Source organism: Plectropomus leopardus, chromosome 8 (genome assembly GCF_026936395.1).
Source record: "Plectropomus leopardus strain MGB_pleo_1.0 chromosome 8, ASM2693639v1, whole genome shotgun sequence".
Classification (NCBI taxonomy): Eukaryota; Metazoa; Chordata; class Actinopteri; order Perciformes; family Serranidae; genus Plectropomus; species Plectropomus leopardus.
This window is the reverse complement of record NC_142183.1, coordinates 25,571,199-25,583,092: the sequence shown is the minus strand read 5'-3', so window position 1 is coordinate 25,583,092 and position 11,894 is coordinate 25,571,199. Positions and strand designations below refer to the sequence as shown.

The following is an 11,894-nucleotide window of genomic DNA, read 5'->3' as shown; positions in this document are numbered from 1 at the left end:
TGTTTAAAATGACAATCACAAATTAATTATAAATTATTTTTTTGTGATGACGTTCCAGCAGTTTATTAGTGTGCCCTCGTGTTACTTTTTTTTTCTCTATCTTCCGTCTTTTGTGGTACACCTCTATGATGACTGAGGTAAATGTTTTTAGAGACTAGCAATCAGTTGCTGAAGGTGAAGTAGCATCATCTAGATTTCAAACTAAGAAGTACATTGGCAGGGCTTGCTGGTATAAGTTATTCAAGACAGTAACATCATGTTTAAAGTAGGTTGTGCAATGGACACACAGTGAAATGTATCATAAATATGCTGCAACTGCAACTAACAGTTGCAACAGTTACAACCTAACATGATATTACAAAGATGTGGAAAAAATGACATGCAATGTCTGAATTATAAAAAATATATATTTTAACTTTTTTTAAATTTTGCATGTTTCTGTATTTATGATGTCAACTCAGCAACTCATGCAAAAGTTCAAGTGCTATGGTATTTTGCATGGCTAACTGGGACTCTGCCATGAAAGGGGTCTATCCAAATGTATGCGTTTGTTTTTATTTTTTTGTTTGTTTTATTTTTGAAGGTATATTTATAAAGAACGTCTGTGATACGTGTCAATACCCTGCAAAAAACTTTATATTTAAAAGCATAGTCTCATATAACAAAGTCAAAAATATTTAAACAAACACATCTTTACGGCATGTGTTGTGGCAAGCCGTTTTACCATTAATTAGCTGTATTTTTGGACATCTGAAATGAAAATTATGTCATTATTATAGGGAGTGAAAAAGGGAGTTAGAATTGTATTGCAGATATCCAAAACGTTCATTCGGGATATCTAAAATGACATTGTGGATATCTAAAATTGAAAGCCCAGTACACATGAATTGCAAAAATGACATAATTTGTCCAAGGAAGAATGACTTTTGGATTTCTCAAATGACAGTTGTGGTTAGCAAGAATGTCACTGTGGATATCTGAAATGTTCATTCTGACGAGGAAGGATTGAATTATGGATATCTCTGATATAAATCCAGTATAGCTATTAAATGTTAATATGGCTACTTATATTTTTTAAGGATTCAAGGACATCTTCAAATTATTTTTGAGATGTTTAATCAAAGTTGTAGATATCTTGAAATACAATTTCTCCATGTAAGAGTTTTATGGATATCTTGAATTACCATTCAGACTAGTGAGAATAGTTTTGACTCGGAGGAATGTTTTTGTGGATATCTAAAATGTAATTACAGATAGGCGTGTGATTAATATTAAATATTTAATGTGAACATGGCTTGCCATAAATGTGAAGCTGTATTCCATAATCAGTTATTCTGTTTATGCATGTCTTTCCAAAACTGCAGTTCGTCTTTTCTGAAATCTAAAAAATGTATGGAGCAATGGTCCTGCATCAGATCCAAATCATTACTCACTTTTATGTTTTTTCGCACCCAGTTATTGTTTGTGGAGTTAAGATAAAACTACCTATTTGTGGTTTAAACACAACACTGGGTCACAAGGGATGTTACAACCAAGGGATTTTATAACATTTTCCCTGGAGACGTATTATTGCGCAATCCTAAACCATGTGGAAAAAGGTGCCACCAACGATGAGTCAACAGCATCCAGCTTATACAAAGTGACAGGAGAGAGAGGTATATTTATAAAGTTATATACCTCCGAGGTATTATTCCACCTCTAACTCTAATTACTATCCTTATTTATTGGTGTCAAGGTAATTGTGTCTAATTTAATGAAATAATTTGTAAAATACATCTGAAAGTAATTATTCAGATAAGAAAAACCAAACATCCTAAGTATACGTAGATGAATTTGGGTAACTCACAAATACACCTTCCAAACATTGTTATACTTAACCTGACCTGCATGTGTAAGGATATGAAAATGTGGATTTGTCTTTTCGGTGTCCTCTCAGAGATGAATCAGACTGACTCTGATGTGCGATTGCTACAGCACTTTTGGAAGAGTAGACAATTCTTTCCAAATTCTTTTTCTTGCTTCAGATATATTTATCCTCACACTGTGCACTTTCTTGGGTCTCCCACTGCATTTTCTTCACAGGCTATTGTTAAAGAGACAGCACCAGAAGACTGAGGAGCGTTGTTGTTTGATGTTAAATGCTGCACTTATTTCTTTTTTTTGAGAAAATAACCCACAACAGTAGAGCAACCCAATTACAGTTACAAGCGCATGCTGTGCGAAGCCCTCGAGTCAGTAATGCAGACTGTATGGAAGGCATGTATACATAATATAATGCCTTAATTATGCACAGCAGCATAAACCCATGCTAAAACTCGTTTTACCTCCAAGAGCGAGGATGACTCTTCAGGGCCTCCACTCTCTGAGTACTAAACAGTATTACTGCAACACAAATCTGGTAAAATGGCAAAACAAAGCATATCAAGGAAAGTTTCACAGGAGGGGAGAAAAACTTAAAGTTGCAGAAAAGAAAGAAAGAGACTGAGGTTTTAGTTTTAATTGTTTATTAAGATATAAAGCAGGCACATGAATATAAGAAACGTGTGCACTAATAAGTCAGCTCTCAATAACAAAACAAAAATCCACAGCAAAGTAGTTTGATATCACTCAAATCCAAACTCAAATACAGCAAATGACAAACTGTCAAAATGCCTTTTTCTACGGTAAAAAAAAAAAAATCCATCTGTCAGATAATCATACATGCCCATCCCGCTACAGTTCACAGATGTCAAATGAGCAAAACAAAGATTCAGCCCAAGACCAAAGCAGCAGGCTTTCAAAGCCTCACTGTGCACCGATGCACCACCATGCAGCAGGATACGATGTATGACTAGAAAACATCCCACGGTTGTTACCTGAAGTTAGAAGAAAAACAAAACTCTTTCCTGTTTAATTTTAAAGCTCCAACTCCTGGCAACTTGTTTTCTGTAAAGATTGTGCCTGACATAAAATCTTGATTAGTGTTCAAGCTTAAGGACAAGGAATATAAACAATAAGCAGGAGTTTGAAGAAATCCCCCTCATCTCCTCGCCTACCTCTAAGCTGTGCAGAGAAAAACGTATTGATCCCTCAATTTGGACACATTCTTAGATTGCGGAGGCGTTTGGTCTCATTGACAGTTAATGAAGCTTGGCGGCTTTGGAGAGTTAACGACACGGGGTCTACTCATTGTTTAGCCCACTGGGTTCTCGCAGACTCTGAGGAGCCGAGGCTTATTTACAAAGTTTGACTGAGACTGGGTGGATCATCTGTGGTGCCTTTAGTGTCGGATTAAGCGCATGTATCAGTTCTGCTGCAACACACAAGGCTGGAAAAAAAAAAAATCACCTTTGGTTTGCTGCATGATGTGAACATGAAAAAAACCATCAAGTAATAAAACTTGAGATGTTTAAATTATAAAGACATTTATCCAAATGTGGTAGAAATTTAGCACTGAAAATAGTGTTTTAGATCATTTTAAACTTAATTTGTAGTGGCATAACAAAGTCTGTATAAAGTCAGAAAAAGGCAGGCACACATGGAAATACATCAACTTTGGTTCCTTAACCAAAACATATTTAAAATCTTACCAGTTAGCCCAGCACATCCGAATGAACTACAGTTATTGCTCATGTTAAAATAAGGCAGACAGATTTTGCATAGTTGATATTTGCAGTATAGAAGGTATTTTGCCATAATCAAACATTGGAGTGGAAAACACCAGCGACCCAACTGTATTATTATAAAACTGGTTAGAATACAAAACAAAAGCCTCTTGGAATTAGTTCTTATAGTATCTATGAAATCCATTCCTCCCATACACATGAATAGGAAAAAAAAGGAAACACAAAAAAAATGCATTTGTCCAGTTGGTTTCCCCTTTAACTGCATTTTCCAGAGAAGAGACAGTTAATGCTACAGACTAATCTGAACTTATGGAATAGAAATGAGGCAGTGTAAGGAATATAATGGGTCAAACAAAGGTGGAACAAACACGATAAAACCTTTTCTGTTTGATAGAATGCTCTAGAAAGCTCTATCTATATATAAACTCATTGGTCATTATGTTGCGTTCTCTTTGAATCAAACGTATGGGAGTCTAGATGCTATCCATGGCTTTAAACTCACTCAGAGCCTGCACAGGGTTGACGTGCTTCTTCTGGGAGGACCTCTTGACCCTGTTGGTTTGACCGTCGTCTTGTTTCTCTCTCTTCACCAGAGGCTTCTTCTCTGGAGCTTTCATCCTCCAGGAGATAGCAGGCATGTTGAGGGCCTCCATGTTTTTGCTCTTCTGGTATTTAGTAGATGCGACGTATGAGGCTTTGACGGTGGACACCACGGTGTTCATCAGGTTCTTTGCGGCCTGGATGAGGGACATGGCGCTGTCCAGCTGCGTAAAGTGACAGGAGAGAACACCAGAGAAATGATTAGCCTTGTAAAATGGTGAAAGCAAAGCCTTTTTTTTCACGTTTTGAATTCAAGTCAAGTAAGAGTAAGATATCTCTGTCTTTTAATGTCTACCAGTACTGCAAGTTTTCCTGGGGAAAAGCCACACTCGAGTGTTTGTACAGACGAATTAACGACCTTTCAGAGTTTGTCTGGCATACAAACAGATGTGAGAAATTTGAGAATATGGAAAAAGGTCACACTAATTTAATCTCCACAGTTTAATAGCCTCAGAGACACTGGTGACACTTGACTGGAATTGTTGGAAGCATGGGCTCATTTCACCACACAGAAAGGAGGGAGGAATTCATTATTTCCCACAGACAGAGACGACCTATTTTAATTAATTTGACTGGCCAATAAGTAGTTAAGTAACACTTAAAGGGTCTGTAAACATTGGCCTTTTACAGCCTTATCTTAAGTAGTAAAAAGGTTGGGAAACATTTGTGCTACATTAGTCCTTTTCCAGCAGAGAAAAAGCCATTATTTTTGCTATCTGTTTATTTGATATAAAATAAAAGCTGCAGATTACAGTGCAGAGAATGAATCATTAACTAATCACAACCAACAGCCAATGCCATTAAGTCTTAGTATTTTTAATTTATGTGGGCAACACCAGATGATAAAACTTTAGAAAGTAACCAATGTATTCTATTGATTTAATTATTTTCAAGCTGGAGACTTCATTTTAAATAAAAGCAATTCTGTGTACTTTCATTGTTTCTCGCCAAAATACATTGTGTGTATCCTGAAGGATTAAGAAAAAGAATGCATTCCCTCCTTCGCTTCACATGTTTACCCTGTTTTGTGAAACCTGCAATATTTGTCTTCTCGCTCTCCTCTTTTTTGGTACACTGCCGCTTTGATGAAGATTGTAAACTGTCAAAAATGATGTTGAACTTACCCCAGAGACAACCAGCTCTCCTCCCAGGTTCTGCACCTCGGCTTTGACTTTGCTGCAGATGTTGAGCTGGTGGCAATACAAGGCGATACGCTGCAGGTAGGCGAGCAGGTCCTGCTTACAGGTGGAGTCTGGGCACTGTGGGGGGGGAAGACAATGTGTCAAATATCGTGCACATCATTTTGTATCTAAGCACAAACAATGTTGGTGGTTATAACAGTACCTGCTTGCAGGTTGCACAATGAATCAATGTAGTCATTTGCAGGTACTACTCAATCTGAATATTGATGTGATTCTACAAGCGCAATGATCTCACACTTTATCAAGATGAGTTAGTAGCAGTGTGACAGGTAAGGTAGACACCCACATTAGGGACGTGCTCAGAGCCAAAATGACAAACACACGCCCACAACCTGGTAGATTGATAACTCATCTTCACAGGGTTAAGCACGATCAAGTCACACAGAATGCAAATTCTATTAGGAGGCAAACACGGCTGTCAATCAACTACTTTCAGGTGGTGTAATCATCTTGTGTGAAGTCTTATTGGAAACAAAAATACTTGATCTGAAGTGGAAACAGCAGCCCTGTTTGTAGATAAGAAGTTATTTTTTTAAAGATTATTTTTCGAGTGGTTTCGCCATTAATGGTAGGACAGCTGCAGATAGACAGGAAAGGTGCAGGGGATGACACGCAGCAAAGGGCTGCAAGTCAGATGCAAACCTGGCCCACCGTGGAGGACTCGCCTATATGGGGTGCATACCAGGCTTGTGCAGTATCAATTTACTACGGTATACCAGGGAATTTAGAAAAACCCGAAAGTATGTTTTTCAATACAGTCATTAATACAGGTGCTCCTCTTTCTATTGAACTCATTGTATGTTTTGCACAGCATGCACCATCAGAGCTCAGTGTCCAGTCTCTACACACCTAGAGGTGAAGGGATAAGTTACAGGACTGTAAACAGAGTTTTGGGGGTTTTTTTAAACATCAAATTTAGTAAATAAAGGATTTATTTTGGTGATTGTTTTGTTTTGTTTCTGTCAAGATTGAATAAAGTGTGTTTTATGATGAGTAAACATGGCAATTATGCCTCATCAGCCTTCTGTAACCAAGAGGTGTACAGTTGCATTTCTCTCTTTAATACGGAAAATCAGAGTGAGAATATTACTTTTAACATTTTGTGGGTTTCTATTGTGTATTTATCAGTCTAAAAAGCTGAAAGTAACACCCCATACTTATACCGTCATTATTGTACACCGAGATAAAATCTTAGGTATGAAGGTACGAAATATTACATACCACGCAAGCCTAGCACACACCCGCTATCAGGTGAGCTAGAGATAACCCCATAATATTTTCAAAATTTAACAAATTAATTACATCAGTAATCTTTGTACTTTTGAGAAACAGGTCTGAGAATCCTCCATCCAAGCAATATAAACAATGACTCGGTGTAAAGGTGCCAATAAACCACTCAGGGTTACAGAAGCACTAAAACATGCTTAATTCTCAAAGGAAACATACAATAGAGGAGGGGAAGCTTAAAATTTCAGGCAAAACAGCTACAATACAGCAGGTTTAGTACCAAGCTGAAAAAGCTTCTTATTCTTGTTTCCAAAAAGGCATTACAATATTGTCAAACGTCAGCTAGGAACACAAAGCAAAATACATTGGAGCCATAAAAAAATCCATCAACTTCAAGAAATCCAATAAATTATCATAAAACCCACTTGAAAGTGGCAGTATGGGAAGAGCTCCACAAATGCATGTCATTTAGCATTGGCAATCTTTTTGAATTATTTCATCTCATCATAATTACAGTCGGGTTCTACCTTGAAAAACCATTTCCAATCTCTTTCCTAGTTTGCTAAACAAGCCCCCTGCCAGCATAGTAATTAGGCCATAGTACTCTTGTTAGCTGCTCATCAAGTAAGAGATGTAAACACCCTGATGGGGCTCTGACGCTTTACATCAGATTGTAGATCTCCACAGAGCGACCTGACATACTAACGGTTTGTCAGCAATGATCATGACATGGTGAGACGGTCTCTTTTACAGATAGTCAGTGCCTGGCAGCTTCACACATCCTCTACTAAACTAACTCTACCTGTGGAAAGCATCAGTGTGACCATGAGAGTGAGCAAGCCAAGAGAAAATACTGGCTGAAACACCAGCGTTTGCAGGTGCTTGGCAGTCTGAAGGAGGAGTCCTTTGGCAGCTGTTAATTCTGAGTGCAGGGAAAAGGTGAAAGGGAGGTAATAGCAGCCAATCTTTTAATTGATGGAATCTCTGCAGGAAAGAGTTGGTGAGGTCAGTGCTGACAAGCAGAAGTGTGGAAGAGTGTTTGCATGTGTCTAGACAAATTGAAGAGGCATTTCGTCTGGCTGTAAGTGAGCGAATGACACAGAGAGTCGAAATCTCTCAACAATGACGATTTACACTATTAAAGAGCACTAAATCCACAAAGGGTGAGGAGTAGAACTGCCTGAAAGTTGAAGATTCGAATCATCAGTCAGAGACCCCTCAAGCGAGCAGTCATCGTTTTTTTTTTGTTTCTTTGTTTTTTGTCAGTAAGCATTTGGGTTGTGATAATACTAGAATTTCTAACTCGATACCAAAAATACTTGATACTCGATACCATTTTCTATACCACAGGGGGAAAAAAAATGACAAAAAAATTAGGAGGCGGAATTTTTTATACCAAGTTAAGAACAACACAAACAACACCACCAATGACAATATTTTTAAGCTGCCATAGGTAGTGCAAAAGGAAAAAAAACAAGGCTACTTCACTAAAGCTCTGTTTGTTTTATTGTTTATTCTGGGGACTTGGCACCATATTTTCGTTGCTGATCAAATGCAATTGGTAGGGTAGGCTGTGAGTGTTTTCTGTATAATTGCAATCGACTTCTCGCAGCTTCAATCTGGGACTGTAAGAGAAACTTTTCAGACACAAATAATTTTGTTAACTTGTTAAATGAACACTGCTGATTAGCGTTACTGAATGGAACAGCTGATAACATTGGCTGCCTGGCTCGCACATTAACGTTAGTCATTTTATTATAAGCCATTAGCCGCTAGGCGCTAGCTTAACAACAGCATAAAAGACAGCAATTGTGTTTGTCGGCTAATGGCTATTAATAAAACAGCTAAACCTAATGTGTACAACCTGTCAGGTTAACATTTATGATAATTGTTTAATAATTTAACGATGTTTAACTTTACTAGCCTCTCGAAATTCCTCATAAAGACTTGGCGTCAGCTGGCAACAAAGTTGAGCTGACACCGTTGTGGACGACAGTTAACACATTTAGTTGCTAGTCAAGGGAGGGGTTGTGTGCCTACAGCAGCGATGCTGTGTGTGTATCTGTGTTTCAAAGGAGGCGGAGAAGGCACTGTTGGTATCGATACTGTTGCAAATGAGTACTGTCTCCCAAAACATATTTTAGCTTGGATTGGTGAATTTACAGCTCACAGCAACTTAATACGATACTTTCTCTGGCTTTTGTTTGATCTGTAGTGTTTGCAAAAATGCTGTTGTAAATTCCAGGTCCATTGTTAGTATGCATTAGCTCAGAGGGCTATCTTGCCTTGTTTATTATATTATATAAATGTCACTGTCACCATAAATGTCCTGCCATACGCTATTTAACCTATATCTATGTGGGGAAAAAAGGAATAAATCGAAAAATATTCCTATTAAATAGCCAAATCTTATTTGACTGTCATAATTTAGAGTCGGGTACAGTCCAAGTGAGGAAACCCCTTTTCTCATTTCTCTATGCAAAGAGGAAACATCTCTGGTATCAAGATTTTTTGACACTTCAAAAGAGTAGGACTTATGATGCGTCTAATCCTGCTGAGAACGTCAGCATCCCTGGTGGGAGTGCAGAGCGCTCCGCTGAATACAGTGCACTTACTCCCAGATATACAGCCATGCATGCATGCATTCAAACACCGCCACAGCCAGCACAACTGTGCTCCGCCATACACATCGTAAATTACAGCAAAGGGGGGGCCTTACAGTTATGTCTCTCCCTATTGAGAGCTCTGTAGATGCTCTGTGACAATATTAATAAAATTGTCTTCACTGTCACAACCATCCACTCCTGATTAATACAAGGATGGGCTAAGTAGAGAGGAGGAAAATCTAAGAGTTGACATTCTATTAAAGAAAGGTATGCAGGAGGAGATGAGGGGAAAGAGAGCTGGAGGGGATGAGCATCATACATGGCTGAGAGACTGGAGAAAATGGAAGAGGGAGGAAGGTTAAAAAAAGAGGAAAGAACCACGGAAAAATAAGTAGTTGTAGAAAAGATGAGGATGTAGAGTGAGCCAGAGGGGGAACAGTATGGAGGAGTAAATAAGGGGGAGAAATCCAACTGGGGAAACGGGACGTAGACAGGAGGATTCAACTGTAGTTGGGCGGGGGGTTTAAGTAAGTAAGAGAAAGAGCGTGTGTCTGTGTGTGTGTGTGTGCGCACGCACACACAAACAGACACACACACACACACAGACACACACACACACACACACACACACACACACACACACACACACACACACACACACACGCAATGGCACAGACCTGGGATGAGGCTGAATGCAGCAGCCATGCTAATGAGGGCTTGGGGAAGTATTCAGACGGCTGAGAGCAGGGCACTGTGAAAGCATCACTTGTGCTCATACTCAGCTCAGCTGCTGGCTTCACTCAGCACTCAGGAAACTCTGCAAGGCTGCTCTGAGTGTGACATGTGAATACAGAAGTTGCACAGAGAAGAGACAAGAACACCTTGGATTGTTTTGCTAATGCAAATATAAGCACTGTGAGTGTGATTAACTCGGCTGATATTTACAAGCTGATCACTGTTTCAGGGGCTAAAGTACCTCACTGACTGCGTGCACTGTGCTGTGCTGTTTCAATGTTTCCAAAAAGCAGACGAATCAGGTGGTAAATATTTCACAAAGACCTTTTTTAATCTTTCTGCTTTTATACTTAATGGTATGTGTAATTATTAGAGCAAATAACAAATGGGGCATATATTGTAGTTGTATTTGTTCAACGTTTATGTTAATCTTTTTGCAGGTTGTGCAAACAATGTGTTGAAAATCACAGCTAGCATCCCACAAAACAGAATTTACTCTAGTATGAAAAAGAAAAGGATCATCACTATTGTTTCCACTAATACCTATGTCTACCAACATGCAGCAGGTTGTGTTCTGGTTCCAGTTCCTGCATATAATTTTGAACCAGCCCCCTTTGTTTTTTCAATAAAAAGGTCCCAGCCCCCCAGAGGCAATGGAGAACGTGTTTGGGACAGAGATCTTCCTCAGGATGACAGTAGCAGTAAACTAACTATTGTTGTGTCAGAGGACCTGCCCCCCTCTAGTACCCCACCTGCGTTGTTAGTGATGACTCCATGTTTAAATCGGCATTATGCAAGTCAGTTAACGTCAGCTATGAGCAGCCTGTGACTTACAAGGTTGCACTGCATTGCATTTGTATTTGTATTAATTTGTATGAATGTGTCTTTGCTTTATGCTGCCTCTTGGCCAGGTCGTCATTGTAAATGAGAATTGGTTCTCAATTGACTCACCTGGTAAAATAAAGGAAAAATAAAATAAAAAAATTGTTCTGATGCACTTTATTCAGTAAAAGTGAGTATTGGATAAAGGTAGATTATAACTTGCACTTGTTCTTGTGTTGTGCTCGATGTAATCTAGCAAAATGTAGTTTTAGGAGAGAGACTTTAATTACAGTTGTTTAGGGAAAGAAATGTGTTAATGTTTTGACAGCAATACAAAAAAGATATTAGAGAGGGAATTATAAAAAGTAAAAGTAAAAAGAGTAAAAAGCCTTTGAAGTAGTTATTTTAAAGAAAAGTTTTTATCTGTAAGGTTAAAGTAAAGGTTATTTCAGAAATCTGTTTGATGGAATTAGTGTTCATTCAAAGCTAGTGTCATGAAGAGCTAATTACTTTAAAACCTTAAAATTTAATTCATTAATTTTTATATTTTGCAGATTTCTCAGTTACCATGGCACAAAAGGAGGAATAAATAACAACAAAAATTAAATAAACAACAATATAAAATCACCAGGATCAGCCATCGGCCACATTGTCATTTTAAACATCGGTATTAACCCAGAATTTCTAAAACTGGTCCTTCCCTACTGTTTACTTCTGTTGTGCATTGTCCAACACTGATGACACATCCTTATTTGGAAGGTTCTGCTTAAAACTGGTGGAAACACAGACTGGTTCTCTAAATAGCACATAGCAAGTTTTCAGGAATCCTGAACAGAACCACTTTTAAGAATCAGACATAATTTGGTGGAAAAAGGGGGTATGAGTGATGCTCTCCTCTAACAGTGACTTCAACCATTAGAGTCCAGTATTTTACTTTATTTGTTTGTCTTTTCTGAGTGCTGCTATAAAGTGTTCATCAAGTCTGATGATATGGCCTCGTCCCTTCCCACGTGCTGTGTGTCCAGTTACGGTCTGGGACTGTTAACCTTGCTTGGTCAGCTACTATTGAGAGATAGCAAAGCAGAGAGACGGGCACT

The 11,894-nt window shown here is 38.4% G+C and overlaps 1 protein-coding gene across 2 annotated transcripts in view; it reads right to left on the bottom strand.

Moving 5' to 3' along the window:
• Positions 1-2,487: 2,487 nt before the first annotated feature.
• The window catches only part of ctnna1 (catenin (cadherin-associated protein), alpha 1), an 89,457-nt gene continuing 80,050 nt past the window's right edge, over positions 2,488-11,894 (bottom strand). For both annotated transcript variants that reach the window (XM_042493563.2, XM_042493562.2), the window contains exons 17-18: positions 5,330-5,464; positions 2,488-4,369 (exon numbers count right to left, since the gene is read on the bottom strand). In XM_042493563.2, coding sequence (XP_042349497.1) covers positions 4,079-4,369; positions 5,330-5,464 — 426 coding nt within the window. In that variant the 3' untranslated portion in view covers positions 2,488-4,078. The remainder of the gene's footprint in view (positions 4,370-5,329; positions 5,465-11,894) is intronic.